This window comes from Podarcis filfolensis (assembly GCF_964270895.1).
Source record: "Podarcis filfolensis genome assembly, chromosome: 13".
Taxonomy (NCBI): Eukaryota; Metazoa; Chordata; class Lepidosauria; order Squamata; family Lacertidae; genus Podarcis; species Podarcis filfolensis.
The window spans coordinates 33,274,691-33,293,254 of NC_139615.1; the positions used below are offsets into that span (position 1 = coordinate 33,274,691).

The window sequence follows — 18,564 nt, forward strand, 5'->3', positions numbered from 1 at the left end:
ACGATACAGTTGAATGTTGAATGAACGAAACTTTATTTGTGCCAGCCAACGGCCATAGCATCAAAAGAACATTGCAGTATACACAGAACAAAAAATATGAAAAAACCACTCGATTCGGTTGTTCTGATTTATGGCAGAGTTCTCACTTCTTCCCCCTCCGTTTTCATAAACCTCTTAGGCAAAGGACAAACGGAAAGCCCTCGAGGAAACCATGGCTTTTGCAACCCAGTCATTAGCCAGCGTGGCTTACCAAATCAGCAACCTGGCGAGCGACATCCTCAAAACGATGGACTTGCAGCTGGCTGAAGTCCGGCAGGTGGAAGCCAAAGTCTGCTCCATTGCGCAGGTGAGAAGACAACATGAAGAGGTGCGGCGGGAGGGCTTTATTTGCCCCAGAACCTGCTTTTCTAGTTGGTAGCCCTCTGTGATTGGAATCGGGACCCTGGCTGCTTTGTTTTGGCTGCTTAAACTGCTTCCTAGGGGATGGGATGCATTTTTTGTTTAAATCAGTTTTATTTGGGGGACCATACACACGGTGCTCCACTAAAGCACATTCGAAACAAATTCTTTCCACCATAGAATTGAAGAACTGGAAGGGACCACGAGGGTCATCCAGTCCAACCCTCTGCAATGTGGGAATCTTTTGTAACCTGTCTTCACAGGGGAGTTGCTCCAGCCTCTTGACCATGCAGAGTTGCTCTGTGCTTCCCAGCCTTTTGGGTGTGTTCCTTTGCAGTGTCACTGTTTAAAAGCTCCAAAGCAAACAGACCCGCCTTGTCCCCTGAGCCCTGACTACAAACCAGCCGAAAGAGATTCCCTCTCTCTGTGCTTTCCCTTCATACTGGAATATAGGGAGGCATACACAATGTTCCTGGACATCGGATTCCTCTTCCTGTTGCTTGACGGCTTTCCTGTTTCCCAGAGAATAAAAACATAATGGATCAGGAAACATCCGTGGAATGGATTAATCACCTCTGTCATGTCACCAGTTTGGTATCTCCAAACACTTTTATGAAATCCACTTTTAGCTCAGCGCAAGAGGGAGGTGTGGAGGGGAATGGTAAGGAATAACTGTTTGCCTTCTGCTTAATAATCGGCGCTTCCTGCTGTTGGATCCTAGAACACACTTTGCCAAAATCGTGCATTTACCACCTCTGCACCTGCAGGTCTCTCTCGTCCAGAGGGGGAGCTTCTTCTGAACATATGCACCATTATGTGCTGATGAACAAGAGGGGCATAGGCTCCCCAAATACCGTGTAACAATGCAAGGAAAGGGAGGGCGGGCTTTTTGAGAGGCAGAGTGTGCTGGCAGAGCACAGAGAATAAGAGAGTGAGCTGTGAGCTGGTTAACCCTGGTTCAAATCTCATCGTTGACAGAGGAACATAAGAAGATGACTTAGACCAGTGGTGGACCTACATTTTTGGGTTCTTGAAGCTTGAACCATTATAGGGTGGGGGGTCCATTGCTACCAGCAACTAGGTCTGGGTAACCATGGTTATCTTCTTCAATGGAATCGTTCCCTGTGAATCCTGTCACCTGAGGCACTTGCCTCACCTTGCCTTATGAGTGGGCCGGCCCTGATAGCAGATATAATGAGGGAAGGGCTGTAGCTCAGTGGTAGATCATCTGCTTGGTATGAGGAAGATCTCGGGTTCAATCCCTGGCAGGGATGGGAGAAAACCCTGTCTGGGACGGATGAGTCACTGAGTCAATTTATGGCAGCTTCCAGTGTCCAAGGTGCCTTGGAAGTGTGTGAGGCTAGGAGACTGTTTTTAGCACCCGAACTCAACTGGGCTCACAAGCCTTTCATTCAAAAGTCTACTGCTAGATAGCTTTCTTCATTTCAGTTGCCTAATTAAGGTGGGGAAAGTAACCTTCTTGTTGAATAACCCTTGCTGATCTACCAAAGATAATCCAGAGATCTACCAGTAGATTCCAATCTGCATCCTGCCCCTCACCTGCCTTAAAGGCCTCTGGGTGCTTCCAGCTTGTTGCTGTTTTCAGATGGGATTCAATCACATACCAACAAATTGCATGTTGTGCAATTGACCACAACAAACCTGCTTTCCCCAAATATCTGACTTCTGGCAATAAGGAAAGGTAAAGGTAAAGGGACCCCTGATCATTAGGTCCAGTCTTGACCGACTCTGGGGTTGCAGCGCTCATCTCGCTTTATTGGCCGAGGGAGCCGGCGTACAGCTTCCGGGTCATGTGGCCAGCATAGTGAACCACAGCAGCGCACGGATACGCCGTTTACCTTCCCGCCGGAGTGGTACCTGTTTATCTACTTGCACTTTCATGTGCTTTCGAACTGCTAGGTTGGCAGGAGCAGGGACTGAGCAACAGGAGCTCACCCCATCGCGGGGATTCGAACCGCCGACCTTCTGATCAGCAAGTACTAGGCTCTGTGGTTTAACCCACAGCGCCACCTGCATCCCGGCAATAAGGATAGGGATAGTGAAATGCAGTGGAAAGTTTGGCACAAGCCTCACTTTGACTTCATGATCATCCAAACTTCCCGCAAACAAATCGGAATGAAGGCTCATCGAATAGCCAATGTCGTCAGATTTCCCTGCAAATAAGGACAGGTGCTCGATAAACAGGTCTTCTGCCAGAGCCCTGTCTGCTGTTGTCTTCTGCAACAGACTCATGACTAGTTCTCTGGATGTTGTTGTAAGAGGTTACTGAGTCTTTCCTCATCGCTTTATGCCAAGAAGAGATTAACGGGCAACAGCCACCCTTGCTTTAGATCGGATGTCCTGCTTCACTAGGGCAAAAGGTTAATCTGAACCAAGGCTCAGCCCCTGAACTAGTTTGAAGCCTCACCTTAAGTCCCCTGAAATGTCGCTGGAAATTAAGCATGGAGACACAGCCGTTCTGCAAAAGGGGCTTTTAGGAAGGAATGCAATGCTGTGCCCACTTATAACTGCTGTGTAGTTTCATTGCGGCTTCCCCTTGTGCAGTATATTTTGATGCAAACACCTTGGGAATTGCCTGTTAAACAACATCTCCATCTGCTTGCCTTGCCTGGTGCATTTCTTCACAGCAAGGCACGCTGTCCATCTTCTCGTGGCCAAGTGCCATACGCTGTTTTGGGAAGAACGGAGGCCAAGACAGCAAGAGAGTTTATGAGTTTATGTCCGGTTTGAAGTGGAAGCGCCCTTGTTTACAGCTCGCACCCGTAGTCGCAAGCTAACAACTCTAATCAAACTCAATGGGAATGAACTTCCAACTGAACCTGACCAAGGGCTGGGAGATGCAAACTGAATTGACTTGCCACTCTTTATGAATGAATAAATGTGCCATTGAGGTGGGGGTACTTCCCTACCACCACCAGCCCCGGTGTTATGCTGCAGACATACACCCCACACAGTTAAAGTGCACGACTACCCCCTAAGAATCTTGGGAACTGTAGTTTGGTGTAAACTACAGTTCCCAGCATTCTTTGGGGTGGGAAATAAGGTAAAGGCAAAGGGACCCCTGACCATTAGGTCCAGTCGTGAACGCTGGAGTGTTACCTATTTATCTACTTGCACTTTGTGTTTTCGAACTGCTAGTTTGGCAGGAGCAGGGACCGAGCAAGGGGAGCTCACCCCGTTGCGGGGATTCGAACCACTGATCTTCTGATCGGCAAGCCCTAGGCTCTGTGGTTTAACTCACAGCGCTGTGACTACCCCCTAAGAATCTTGGTAACTGTGTAAACTACAGGATTCCCAGGATTCTTTGGGCGGGGAGAGTAGAATAATAGAACTGTAGAGTTTGAAGGGTCATATAACCCGACCCCCTGCAATGCAGGAATCTCAGCAAAAGCCCCTGAACTAGTTTGAAGCCTCACCTTAAGTCCCCCCAGCTTATAAACCTCCATGGAAGGCTGATGTTTAGTCAGAATCTGTGAAACGCCCTGAGACCTTCGGGTATATGGCGGTATTCAAACTAATAATAATAATAATAATAATAATAATAATAATATTTATACCCCGCCCATCTGGCTGGGCTTCCCCAGCCACTCTGGGCGGCTTCCAAAAGAATATTAAAATACTGTGATACATCAAACATTAAAAGCTTCCCTAAAGAGAGCTGCCTTCAGATGTCTTCTAAAAGTCTGGTAGTTGTTGTTCTCTTTGACATCTGGTGGGAGGGCGTTCCACAAGGAGGGCGCCACTACCGAAAAGGCCCTCTGCCTGGTTCCCTGTAACTTGGCTTCTCGCAGTGAGGGAACCGCCAGGAGGCCCTCGGTGCTGGACCTCAGTGTCCGGGTAGAGCGATGGGGGTGGAGACACTCCTTCAGGTATACTGGACCAAGGCCGTTTAGGGCTTTAAAGGTCAGCACCAACACTTTGAATTGTGCTTGGAAACGTACTGGGAGCCAATGTAGGTCTTTCAAGACCGGTGTTATATGGTCTTGGCGGCCGCTCCCAGTCACCAGTCTGGCTGCTGTATTCTGGATTAGTTGTAGTTTCCAGGTCACCTTCAAAGGTAGCCCCACGTAGAGCGCATTGCAGTAGTCCAAGCGGGAGATAACCAGAGCATGCACCACTCTGGCGAGGCAGTCCGCAGGCAGATAGGGTCTCAGCCTGCGTACCAGATGGAGCTAGTACACAGCTGCCCTGGACACGGATTTAACCTGTGTCTCCATGGACACCTGTGAGTCCAAAATGACTCCCAGGCTGCGCACCTGGTCCTTCAGGGGCACAGTTACCCCATTCAGGATCAGGGAATCCTCCACACCTGCCCGCCTCCTGTCCCCCAGAAACAGTACTTCTGTCTTGTCAGGATTCAATCTCAATCTGTTAGCCGCCATCCATCCTCCAACCGCCTCCAGACACTCACACAGGACCGTAACTGCCTTCACTGGTTCTGATTTGAAAGAGAGGTAGAGCTGGGTATCATCCGCATACTGATGAACACCCAGCCCAAACCTCCTGATGATCTCTCCCAGCGGCTGCATGTAGATGTTGGAAAGCATGGGGGAGAGGACAGAACCCTGAGGCACCCCACAAGTGAGAGCCCAGGGGTCTGAACACTCATCCCCCCCACTTTCTGAACACGGCCCAGGAGGAAGGAGCGGAACCACTGTATGACAGTGCCCCCAGCTCCCAGCCCCTCAAGACGGTCCAGAAGGATGTTATGGTCGATGGTATCAAACGCCGCTGAGAGATCCAGCAGAACTAGGAAACAGCTCTCACCTTTGTCCCTAGCCCGCCGGAGATCATCAACCAGTGCGACCAAGGCAGTTTCAGTCCCGTGATGGGGCCTGAATCCCGACTGGAAGGGATCCAAATTAACAAATAATAATAACTGAACAATAATTTCTTGCAAAATTGAATCCATTGGTTCGAATCCTACCCTCCGGAGCAGGAGAAAACAAGGTTGCTCCATCTTCCGTGTGAGAGCCCTTGAGATATTTGAAGATGGCTGTCACATCCCCCTCTCAGTCTCCTCCCTCGCTTTAAGTATATGGCCATGTACACAGCTGTGCAGTCATGCAACCGCAGTATTTACAAAGCTCTGGCCAGGACAAGTCCCTCGTTCAGTGTTCCCCTCATTATGGCTTTGGCTTCCTCTTCTGAATCTTTCCCCATATCTTCTTGGGGCCATCATGCACAGAATTCAGTGCCGTACTTCCAGTGCGGCCTTACCAGCAAACAGTCTTCAAGTGTCCTTTTTCTTATGCATCCGTGAAGACTTGTGCTCCTGAAGCCATTGGGGTGGTCATACACGATCCTGCTTTCAATATGGCCTGCACCTGCAAAGGTTTGGGGGTGTGTGGATATACTGCTTTGTATCCATTTGGTGCATGCCCTCTGACTTCCTGCAGTAATCCTGTAATTTTTTATATCACAAATATTCAGGGTTGTGTTGGTTTTTTTGGTTGCATCATTATAAATCCACCACAATGCATTACTTCTGCCTCAGTGCCATGTTGGGGAATATACCTGCAAACCCCACACTCCAAGCCCATATTTAGGTGCTTGAGGGTAGAAAACCCAGATGACTGAAGCCGGCTGGACTATTCAACAGAGTGAGGCGGCTGCCTCAGGCGACAGATATTGAAGGGCAGGGATCCGACAGAACTGTGTACACCACGAACATACAGGATACTGTGAGCAGCAGAGAGGGCCAATGAGGAGTCAATTGTGAGAGAGGAGGAGCCAAAAATGGCTTCCCTGGGGAGTGGGCTTTGCCACCTGTCCCCCGCAAAATAGTAGGGTCTGCCAGTTTGTGTGTTGACTAGAAATACAATTAAACCAGCTCCTGCAAATGTCCCTGCTATGGCCTCCTTCCCTCACCGTGTCTTTCTGCCTCAGGTGGTGGAGATGCACATGGAGAAAGTGTCCCGCCGAGAGATCGGGGCCCTTTCTGTTTGCAAGAGATTTCCGCACCAACAGAAAATCATCCCCCCAAGCCACGTGGAGCCCCTGGAGGCGTATTACAGGAAACCGCTGAACTTCAACAGTTTGGACGATATTGGGCATGGGATAAAGGTAAGAGCTGGGCATGGCCTCCTTTGCTCCCCTAACTGTAGTCATCTTCCATGCTGACAAGCCATAAGGTAAAGGGACCCCTGACCATTGGGTCCAGTCGTGGCCGACTCTGGGGTTGCGGCGCTCATCTCGCTTTATTGGCCGAGGGAGCCGGTGTGCAGCTTCCGGGTCATGTGGCCAGCATGACTAAGCCGCTTCTGGCAAACCAGAGCAGCGCACAGAAATGCCGTTTACCTTGCCGCCAGAGTGGTACTTTGTACTTTGACGTGCTTTCGAACTGCCAGGTTGGCAGGAGCAGGGACCGAGGAACGGGAGCTCACCCCGTGGCGGGGATTCGAACCTCCGACCTTCTGATCGGCAAGTCCTAGGCTCTGTGGTTTAACCCACAGCGCCACCCAAAGGGTCCTTATCCAGAGAAGAAAAGGAGCACATGCTGTTGAATCTTCTGGGGAAATAGTGCTGGATTTTGTACTGCTATGGAATTTGTGGGGGGGGGGGAGAGCCACACCTATTGTATTTCTGCCTGTTATCATAGGAGCACTGGCAGGCTAGATCCTATCTTGACAGAGAGAATATAAATGGCTCCTATGAGAGGAAGGGCAGGATATAAATTCAACAAACAACCAAATCCTTTTGCAGACTTCAGATCATACATCAGATAAATACAGTTGTTGCTGTATTGTTATTACACTTCTATCCTGCCTTTATTCCAGGGAGCTCAAGGTGGTGTATGTGGTTCCACCCGGTCATTATTTTATTCTCACAACAACCCTGTGAGGTGGGCTAGCCTGAGAGGCAGTGACTGGCTCTCCCAGTCGGTGGGGATTGGACCCTGGGTTTCCCAGGTCCCAGACCAGCACACAAGCTACCATACCACACTGGCTTTCACACCGTATGTGTGTGCATTTAGAATAACTAATCACCAGAGTATATAAATACCTTGAGAATTAAAATAGCAAACTACCAAAATCTAGCACTGGTTCTAAATTGTGGATAGAAACTATCCCAAGCCAATGTCTTGCTGCCTGCCATAAAGGTAAAGGACCCCTAGACAGTTAAGTCCAGTCAAAGGTGACTATGGGGTTGTGGCACTCATCTCGCTTTCAGGCCGAGGGAGCCGGCGTTTGTCTGCAGTCAGCTTTTCGGGTCGTGTGGCTAGCATGACTAAACCACTTCTGGCGCAACAGGACACCATGACAGAAGACAGAGCGCACAGAAACGCCGTTTACCTTCCCGCTGTAGCGGTACCTATTTATCTACTTGCACTGGTGTGCTTTCGAACTGCTAGGTTGGCAGGAGCTGGGACTGAGCAACAGGAGCTCACTCTGTTGTGGGGATTCGTACCGCCGACCTCCTGATTGGCAAGCTCAAGAGAGGCTCAGTGGTTTAGACCACAGTGCCATTCGTGTCCGCATACCAGCCATATAAGCCAACTGGTCTATCCTGAGGCAAAATGTGGAAAAAATATATGTGCCATCACTCCTGTTGATGCAAAAAACCCTAAAACTAAAAGGAAAAAAATGCTGTCGTTTTCTGGACTTATCACAGAGCCAGGGAATTCCTGAGCAACAGAGATGGGCATCCTGGGAGATCACATCGCCACTAGAATTACTGAGCAGCATCAGTGGCAGAAGGAAGCAAACAAGCAAATTAATATATCATTAGTTTTATTCATAAGTCTGGCTGTGGTAATACTTGCTGCAGAATGTGTGGTTTGCTTCGGACTCAAAACGAGAGGTGATGTGGCCTAACCCAGAAGATTTGATGACTTATCTAGAGACCGAAACTCAGTAACAGACAGTGAGTCTCCAAGCACTTCCTCTGTGGAAAATGTACGTCTTTTGATGAACCACCGAGCAATTGCTTTCTTCCTTTAAAAAGAAAAAGAAAAAAAGATTAGAGAGCACTCAGACAGCAATATCTTTAGTAGTCAAAAAACAAAACAAAACAAAGCAACGTCCCAAATCCAAAGAAATTTAATCACAAAAGGTTATATCGAAATTAATGGCAGATAGAATAGTCGCAAGTAACTAGTATCACTTTCAGTGAGACTTAATTAATGTAACTGTACTCACGGCTCATGTGAGATCTGCATGACGTCGACTTCCTGAACACAAGTTTCTAACCCTCACGATGGCTGAGAAAATATTGAAAAATGTGGTAGAATTGGATATAACTGCTGAATGACAAAATGTGACTTTTAAGCTCAAAATAAAATTTTTAAAAAGAAAAAATATATATGCAGATGGCAACTTCTGAAGGAGGAGAAACTGAGTCTTAGAATGGAGTTTCCATCTGGACTTATCATCTGCTATTTATTTTAAGGAAGGGATCCCCTTTTTTATAGAGGAATACAGGTCACATCCACAGCACATATTCAACGTACTCTTATGCTACTTGAAGAGCTATGGCTTCTCCATAATAATAATAATAATAATAATAATAATAATAATAATAATTTATTATTTATACCCTGCCTATCTGGGCGGCTTCCAACAAAATATTAAAATACGATGGTGCGTCAAACGTTAAAAGTTTCCCTAAAAGAATGCTGGGAATTGTGGAGGGTCTCCTAAAAACTCCCAGCATCCTTAATGAACTGTCTTTCCCAGAATCCTTTGGGGGAAGCCATGACGGTTTCAAGTGGTACGCTACTGCTTTAACCGTATGGTGTGGGGATATGACCCAGATGCCGTATTGCCAAATAAAGGACCTTTCTTTAATTTAAGAAAGGGGATGAGAAAGCACCCACACACTTTCACGTGCCTCAAACACTTCTCTCCACACCACCCCGCAGCAATAATACCATTCTGAATTCAGCCTGCAGCAAACGGAGAAGTCGCAGCTACATCAGGACGCCTGCGAGTTAAATTTAAGCGCTTCTCTCTTCCTTCCCCGCTGGGCGCTCTCCCGTGAAGAGAAAAAGGAGAATTGTACTGTCAGCTGCGGCCAGCCATCGAGACCGATCTCAACCACAAGGGCCTGAAACTGATGAGGCAAAGATTTTCCGGGCTCTCGGTTCCCACACTGGCGTCTGCTTCCCCAGCGGCGTTCTCTCTGCAGCTGGGGCTGCTGTCACAGCAGGGGCCTTGCGCCACATTGGCTGCTGCCCCCCAAGACGCATGACCCAGTTTCACGAAAAGGTGCGCTCCTGTGGAAGGGAGCTTGGCCTTTTGATGCTAAGTCCGGAAGACTGGAAAGGAAAAGCCCCCTCTCTCTTTCAAAACAGGTGCAGAAGCCCAGCAGAAACATGTGTAATAAACAAAACCTGCCCTTATTCCCTTATGGGGGACACAAGAGCCCTTATAGAGTCTGTTGTAGGTCCTCCATTGGTAGGAGAAAATAACAGAGGCCAACCAGAGAATATTGAGAAGCAAAGCAGCTAGTAAGCTTGATCTTTATTGAAATGTTGCAACAGGGTGCTCCCCTCACATGCAGAAAAGGTGGAGGACCCAGAACCCAGGTGTGCCTGCCCTTATATAGACATTTTAAATTCCCTGCACTGGAGCTCAAGACCACCCCTCCATACATCATACATACATCACAGAAAAGGCGGTCTACAACAGAAATTTGAATGTTATTGTTTTTCCTGTTTGCCAGGTTATCTGATAATGCCTTATCTGAATTGCCTTTCCTGGTAGTCTGGCCATTTCTTTGAGATGGTGATTACCCAGTTCCTGAGACAATGGGAAGGTTCCCTCACCCCCTCCCTCCTTGCAGAGAAAACATTTGGTCAGCTTGGGAGTCAAAATGGTTCCAGGGCGGTCTTCCTGTGCTGCTCCAGACATGTGGTCCACATATCTATGCACGTGCTTGGTTGGTACATTTTATGAACATTTATTAAAATATAAGACCTTAACATTTTTATTTCACATGTCAGATGACAGCGGGAGGCCTAAGTAGGCCTGGAGCATGAGCTTCGGTTGCAGGATGGGGCAAGCGAGGGCTGTAGCTCAGGGGGAGAGACTCTGCTTCCCAGGCAGAAGGTCTCAGGTTCAATCCCCAGCATCCCCAGGTATGGGTGGGAGCATCCCTGTCGGACAACCTGGAGAGCGACTGCTGGCAGTCAGTGCACAATACTGAGGAGCAGGTGGTGCTGTGGTCTAAGCCACTGAGCCTCTTGGGCTTGCCGATCAGAAGGTTGGCGGTTCGGATCCCCATGACAGGGTGAGCTCCCGTTGCTTAGTCCCAGCTCCTGCCAACCTAGCAGTTCGAAAGCACGCCAGTGCAAGTAGATCAATAGGTACCGCTGCGGTGGGAAGGTAAACAGCATTTCTGTGCACTCTGGTTTCCGTCACGGTGTCCCATTGTGTCAGAAGTGGTTTAACCATGCTGGCCACATGACCCAAAAAGCTGTCTGTGGAGAAACTCCGGCTCCCTCGGCCTGAAAATGAGATGAGCGCCGCAACCCCATAGTTGCCTTTGACTGGACCTAACTGTCCACGTGTCGTTTTCATTTACCTTTATGGCAGGTAGCAAGATGTGAAGCAAGACAATGGCTTGGGATAGTTTCTATCCACGATTTATAACCAGCAGTAGATTTATAACCAGTGCAAGTAGATAAATAGGTACCGCTGCGGCAGGAAGGTAAACAGTGTTTCCATGCGCTCTGGTTTCCGTCACGGTGTCCCGTTGAGCCAGAAGCAGTTTAGTCATGCTGGCCACATGACCCAGAAAGCTGTCTGTGGACAAACGCCGGCTCTCTCGGCCTGAAAGCGAGATGAGCGCTGCAACCTCATAGTCGCCTTTCACTGGACTTAACTGTCCAGGGGTCCTTTACTGAGCTAGATGGATCAACGGTTTGACTAAGTATAATTCAACTTCCTATGTACATCAAAAGAGCAAAGTTCACACACAGGCAGTGAACTGAGGCTGCTTCCATACCTGAGGAACTTTTGCTACAGCGAGAGCACTTTTCGAATTCAGTGGAGAGACGCTTTTAAAAGGGACATAAATCTTTAGCTCTGTTGATTAGAACGTTGCAGCAGCGCTCGAGCATCCGCTGCCAAATTGTTATGCCTTTGCATGCGTTGGTAACCTAAAGCGGCCTTGACTACAGTACTGTTAACATGCCTTATGTGGAACTGTCCTTGCAAGTGGTACAGAAGCTGCAGCTACCGCCAAAGTCAGTGGCCAGAGGAGAAGGTAACTGACAACAGGTTAATCCTCTGCTGAAAAAGCAGCACTGCCTTGAAGAATACTAGTATGGGTTTTCTCTCTTTCACATACTTCTTTCCCTTCTGATCTCTCTCTCTCTCAGGATCATGGCACACAGTTGGCCAAAACAGGGACTCTCTGCCGGCGAGGAAATGCGACATCATCAGGGCAGTCATCTGGGAGCCTTAGGTGAGATTGCATCAAGTAGAGGCATGAAGTCCTAGTTTGCCTTATCTAGCGCAGTCAAGATTTCTTCTATAAGATTGGCTTTCTGAAATATACTCAAGAGTCCTTTAGTGATTTCATGCTCTTTATTGCAGCTTGTAAACAGTGATTGAATTGCCCCCCAAAACCTCAGGCTTTTATATACATTATTTACACAATGAGTCCCGTCTGATTGGCTGATTCTGCTTCCCTCCTGGAGCCTGATTGGTCTTTACCTGCAGGCCAATCAGTTGTTGCATTCTACAATCCTACCAGCCTAATAGGCTGATTAACTTCCTCCTGGAGCCTGATTGGTCTTTTCCTGCAAGCCTATTAGATGTTGCATTCTAGGATCCTACTTGCTTATTATTCTAGGATCCAAGCTTAGTACATCACACCTTCGCTATCGCCTTCCTCCCCTTCCCAACACAACTGAAACTGACACTCTTTCCATTAGGTGTTTTGCAGCCCAGCTCTTTTGGACTACAACTCCCATCAGCCCCAATCAGCCAGTTGGGGCTAATGGGACTTGTAGTCCAAAACATCTAAAGCAGGTTTCCTCAACCTCGGCCCTCTTGATGTTTTTGGCCTACAACTCCCATGACCCCTAACTAGCAGGACCAGTGGTCAAGGATAATGGGAACTGTAGTCTCAAAACATCTGGAGGGCCGAGGTTGAGGAAGCCTGATCTAAAGTGTGCCAGGCTAGGAAAGGCTGGTTTTGTCTGCAATCCTAACCTGTTTGCTGGCAGAGAAGGAGGTCCACTGATTGGACAACATGCTTCATAAGCAAAAGCAAAGTAGGTAAGAGAGGAAGATGAAGATAAACATTCAACTCAAACTTTTTTTGGTTTTTTTAGGAGAAGTCAACGGATTCCAGAGCCGATACGGCCACCAGTTGTCCCAGATGGCAAACCCTCCTCATCTGCTTCATCTTTGTCATCGCTGAGGTACCATTTGTGGGATTTCCCAGCATGGCACAAAAGGAGACAGGGTGTGGGTGGCAAAGCCAAACTCAGGGAGAAAACTGGTGGCTACTTTTCTATGGAAAATGAAAATAAGTTCCTGTTCCAAGGGGTCTTCGGCGAGATCTGTTGCCTTTCTACAGTGGTACCTCGGGTTACATACGCTTCAGGTTACAGATGCTTCAGGTTACACACTCCGGTAACCCAGAAATAGTGCTTCAGGTTAAGAACTTTGCTTCAGGATAAGAACAGAAATCGGGCTCCGGCGGCGGCGGCGCAGCAGCAGCAGCAGCAGGAGGCCCCATTAGCTAAAGTGGTGCTTCAGGTTAAGAACAATTTCAGGTTAAGAACGGACCTCCGGAACGAATTAAGTACTTAACCCGAGGTACCACTGTATTTTAAACGAACTGTTTCTCTAAAAGCATATAAATTAGCAAATGTTATGCTCTCTCTGTTTTTTGGGTGATGCCCAAGTGAGCACCCTAACCCTGGTCAGTGTGTGGCTGTGAACTAGAAGGTTGGTGGTTTGAGCCCACAAAGGGATGGATGTGCACAGGATTCCTGCATTTCAGGGGGTTAGACTAGATGACCCTGGGTGCCCCTTCCATCTCTACAGGTTCTGTGAAGTTCAGAGCTGGGAACCTGGAACCTAGCTCCTATTCCAACCTGCTCCTCTCTGCTCAGGGGAGGGCAGCTGCAGATTTGGGCTTCTCACCAATTCGTTTCCTTCCAAGGCAAGCAAGCTGTCTTATACCTAGCTGCACCACTGGCCCACCGAGCTTAGTATTTGTCTACACTGCCTGGTTGCAGCTTTCTAGGTTTTTAAACTGGGAGTCCTGCCTGGGAATTGAACCATGGACCTTTGGTGTGCAAAGCACGATGCTCTACCACTCAGCCACGGCTCCAGACAACAGATGGTGAAATGACTTGCATCTCAGACCTTCTTAGCTTTGTTTGGGCTCCACAAAATGACGCTCTTAATCCTGCTCCCCAACATAAGGCAATGGAAGCCTGCAGCTGAACCGTCTGAGACTGCTGGGATGGGGGTGCCATTCTGAAACATTCCCCTTTGCAACATCTACAGTGCAGCAACAAAAGTAAAAATCCACCTGAGCCCAGCAGGGTGAAAGCATCTAGCTCAGCCTCCCCTCTCTAGCGTCAAGAAATGGTCTTTCCTTCTTGTATCATCAGCTCAGGCTTCTTCTGTGCTGACCCTCCACTAGGAAAGGACCCGGGGCTTCCAGATGTTGTTGGACTACAACTCCCATCAGCCCCAGCCAGCATGGGCAATGATCAGTGATGATGGGAGCTGTAGTCCGACAACATCCACAAGGCCAGCAGGTTCCCCATCCCTGCCCAGGGGCAGTGTACCTTGCATTTACCTAAATCTTCCTCCTTTGAATGTCACTTCAGCCCCACAGAAGCTATGGAGAAGACTGGTATGATCGCATCTACTGAACCACCTCCACCGCCTGCGCTCTTGCCTTTTCCTCCACTGGCAGAGGCAAGTGATGTTCTTCCTCCTCCTCTTCCAGAAGATCTATTGCCACCGCCACCGCCTTTTGCAGTCAGCGATGTCACCCCAGGTAAGGCTACCTCCTCCTCCTTTTTCAAAGCCAGAACAAAACTGAACTCAAAATTAGCTGAGGTAATTGCATGTCTGGCTTTATGTACCCCACAAGTGCAGGACTGTGGAATTGGCTTCAGAACCCACCTACCTGAGTACACTTTCAAGGACACCCTGAGTTCAGGCAGAGGCAGTAGTTGCCGGGGGAAATGAATAGGGGAGTCCGACTGCATCCCTGTTCTGCTTCCCAGAGTCCTTTGGTTGGTCACAGTGTGACCTGAAATGCTAAATGTTATGTATTCAGTGGTCTATGTTTGCCTGAGCTTGAGCCTGGACTAAGGATTCTGAGCTCCTGATTCGATACATGATGTCCAATCAAAGAACATTTCAGGATTTGGGCCTCTGCCATTGGCCCTTGAACTCTTGAGTTGTGATTTGCAGCTTGGAAGTTTAGATAGCCAATCGCGTTGGGAGTGGGAGTGGCCCAGGCTTTCAGGAATGTGTATAAGCAGTTGCTTTGTCCCTGTTTCCCAGCTATGTAGTTCAATAAAAGGTTCTTGCCGTTATCGCTATGTCTTGCCTCGTGGGAACCCACCTACACTTCACTTCACTAAGCATATTCATCTGAGTGAGTGTGATGCTGTTCCAATGCACTTCTCTCCCCATTATGGCAAGCAGGCATGGAAGGCCAAGCGCACAGGAACACATTTTTTATTTCCTTTGCTTGTGAAAGCGTCAGTAGTGTGTGTGTGTGTTTGCTTGCAGACCTTGATTTTCCAATGACCCCTCCACCGCTGGACGCCTCTAATTTGGAGCAGCTGGTGCCTCCGCTCCTTCCCCCTCCGCCACCCCCAGAGAAATTGCCATGGGCCCCCGACACCTATCTGGAAAAAGGTACCTTGCTAAAGAGAAGAAAACTCCTGGAGTCGGCTACCAGGGCAATCGGTTCGCATTCTAACAATGAGCACTGATATACTTGGGGGTCTAAACCACCTGAAACCATCTGCTGTGCACACGCTTACCTATAATCCCAGGTGTTTGACTGGCCTTTGACCTATTCAGCAGTAGGGCTGGGCAATATCTGGTTTTCCACATTATTGCCAGCTAAACATTGTGATATACTGATATATCACAATGTCTGAAAAAAGGATGGAACTGTGTAGAGGCATTGGCTGGCATCATGGTTTTTCCTGCACTGTGATTTTTTTTGCATAGCACAGACATCATGATTCGTAATATATTGCCAGGTCTAAAACTATGAAACTGATATCATAATATGGACTTCAAACCGGTTTTGGACCATGTGTTGATATATCACCCAGCCCTGTTCCGCAATGAGGTCTATGCAATTCTGCAGGGTTCTTTATTTGCCTGCATTTTCTCTGCTCTGCACAAATGTTGTGCTTCTTTGCTTACCACTACAGTGGGTTTCTCCTGTGCCTTTTCAATCTGCATTTCTGTTGAGAAAGCCCTATATTGGGGCTTTCTAAATAGGGACGCAGGTGGCTCTGTGGTCTAAGCCACTGAGCCTAGGGCTTGCTGATTGGAAGGTTGGCAGTTCGAATCCCTGCGACAGGGTGAGCTCCCATTGCTCTGTCCCAGCTCCTGCCAATCTAGCAGTTTCAAAGCACGTCAAAGTGCAAGTAGATAAATAGGTACCACTCCAGCGGGAAGGTAAACAGACAATAAAGCGAGATGAGTGCTGCAACCTCAGAGTCGTTCACGACTGGACTTAACTGTCAGGGGTCCTTTACCTTTACCTTTATATTGGGGCTGTACAAAGACATTTGAGTCTCTGAGATTTAAAATCCAACTTGTATATACACTCGTACCTCGGCTCCCAAACGCCTTGGGGGTCTAACATTCTGGCTCCTGAATGATGGTAAAGCAGAAGTCAGTGTTCCGGTTTTCGAACATTCTTTTGGAAGCCGAACATCTGACAGGGCTTCCACGGCTTCCAATTGGCTGCAGGAGCTTTCTGCAGCCAATCAGAAGCCGTGCTTTGGTTTCTGAATGTTTTGAAAGTTGAACAGACTTCTGGAATGGATTCCGTTTGACTTCCGAGGTACGACTGTACTAACAGGTCTGCTGGGAAGCTCTAATGCATGAGCCCCATTGAGAAACACCTATCCATCTATCGGAATAGTTTTCTCGTGGAGCTCCTATTAATTTGCACAAGGCCATGGCAGAACTTCCCAGTGAACTGGCCTTCTACTTTCCTACCGCCATCCTCAACAGCACCAAGCCTCTCCTGTTTATGCCATTCAGTGAATGCCATGGGTGACATGTATCCTATTGACCGGATGATCCCCAAATTGCCATTCCCAGGTTCCCTTCCTTCCGTAAATGCGTTTTGGGACTGGTGATTTCTTTTTTTCTTCTCATTGCTGACCTCCTTTCCCCCTTCTCTTCCCCTTCAGTGGTGACCCTCTACCCTTATACTCAGCAAGAGGAACAAGAACTCTCATTCGCAGAGGGGACTGTTATTTACGTGACACGAAGATACTCAGATGGCTGGTGTGAGGGGGTGACAAGTGATGCAAAGGGATTGTTCCCAGGGAACTATGCGGAGCCTTTGCCATGAAGGAAGCAGAACGGATGCTGGAGATTTTTGTTTTTTTTTTAAAAAATGCAGATACTTAAAATGTGAGATCTGGTGAACTGTGTACAGAAGACGGACTACTCTGTTCTTGCCCTCGTAGAAGGAAACTTGGGTGGAAGTTGGTGTGTTGGCATATCAACAGCCATAGTTCCCTCCCACCCCACTTTGTGCTAGCCAGGCTGAAGTAATAGCTAGGAGGGGGGCATTTAAGAATATCAGAACATCCCCATCACCTCAATTGATTGGAATGCAGAGATGTAGGGTTGAATATCTGCTGTGGTTCCTCTCTCTTCTCCTCCTCTACAAAGTCTGTGCAACAGCTGTGCATGTCTAAGTGCGTGCAATCCTATACACACGTAGGCGGGAGATTGTCCTGTTGAACGCCAAGGGCCCGAGTTCCGATTTGGCACGTACAGGATTGCAACCCGCAGCAGCTGTTTCCGAAGCAACGATTGCCTCATCGTCATCAACACCATCACTTAACACCGTCTCAGTTTTAGTGCAACACAGTGATGCATGCGCTCTGCCTGCCCTGAGTATCCCGTGTGTGGATACTCTTACATTTCCATAGCATCATTGTTATACTGCTGTTATTTTAATTGATTTTAAAGCCAGTTCTGTAATATATGTGCAATGGAAAGGTTGGGCAGGGGGGGGGATACAGCATAAATGAATGAAAGCTTAGCTCCCTACATTGAGAAAAGCATCTGCAAAGTGCTTTGGAGGAGGCTAGGTATGTTGCGCTGCCCTGCTCCTGCCAGCTGGTGGCGCTCTTTGGATTTCATGGTCTAGACTGGGGTCGGCAAGGTTTACCTTGCCTGGGCTGGTTCACTCCAGCGGAGATCCCTCGGTGGGCTGGATTGCGCGATTTCCGGTGTCTGTGTCTACGCAAATGCGATTTCTGGAGCCACGAAAGCAAGTCCCTGCACCGTGCTGTGCTGGTTTAGCGCAGTGCGCGGGGACTCACTGAGTGGGCGGCTTGTGGGCCGGTTAAACGACCCCCATGGGCCGCTTGTGGCCCATGGACCTTAGGTTGCTGACCCCTGGTCTAGACTCTAGAGCAGCCTTTCTCAACCTGTGGGTCCCCAGATGTTGAACTACAACTCCCATCACCCCTAGCTAGCAAGGCCAGAGCTCAGGGATGATGGGAGTTGTAGTCCAACAACATCTGGGGACCCACAGGCTGAGAAAGGCTGCTCTAGAGGGAAAGTGGAAGCTACTTGACTAGGCACTCACAAAAGAAACATTCTCTTCCATTAGTAAACATGGGATTTCTGTCATTCCCATTTGAGGTGTTGGGTGGCTTTTCTGCACAAAAATGTCTGTCAGGGACAGGCTGGATGAGGAAGAATGGCGGAATCTGGATTTTGAACCTGGGCCTGGTGGTGGGACATGGGACATACCTCTGAGGAGGGGACGAGCTGGGAAGTGCTAGAAACAGGGTGCTTGAGGGACAGCGAAGAGACCGGAAAGGGCGAGGAGTTTTCCAGTTTGGATGTAGGCACCAACAGCGATGACAGAGGGGAGGCGGGCCTTGCAGGTCTCTCTTGGGGCCACTCTGACAGCTTATTTGCTGAAAGCTTT

At 48.5% G+C, this 18,564-nt stretch overlaps 1 protein-coding gene across 2 annotated transcripts in view; it reads left to right on the plus strand.

The window, feature by feature from the left end:
* ABI3 (ABI family member 3) overlaps window positions 1-17,039 on the plus strand; it is a 21,392-nt gene extending 4,353 nt beyond the window's left edge. Inside the window, exons 2-8 of one of the 2 annotated variants that reach the window (XM_083583491.1) lie at window positions 179-346; window positions 6,310-6,486; window positions 11,747-11,832; window positions 12,707-12,796; window positions 14,225-14,397; window positions 15,144-15,272; window positions 16,799-17,039. In XM_083583491.1, coding sequence (XP_083439617.1) covers window positions 179-346; window positions 6,310-6,486; window positions 11,747-11,832; window positions 12,707-12,796; window positions 14,225-14,397; window positions 15,144-15,272; window positions 16,799-16,962 — 987 coding nt within the window. In that variant the 3' untranslated portion in view covers window positions 16,963-17,039. The remainder of the gene's footprint in view (window positions 1-178; window positions 347-6,309; window positions 6,487-11,746; window positions 11,833-12,706; window positions 12,797-14,224; window positions 14,398-15,143; window positions 15,273-16,798) is intronic. The other variant, XM_083583490.1, reaches the window with a different exon arrangement.
* The last annotated feature ends 1,525 nt before the right edge of the window (window positions 17,040-18,564 follow it).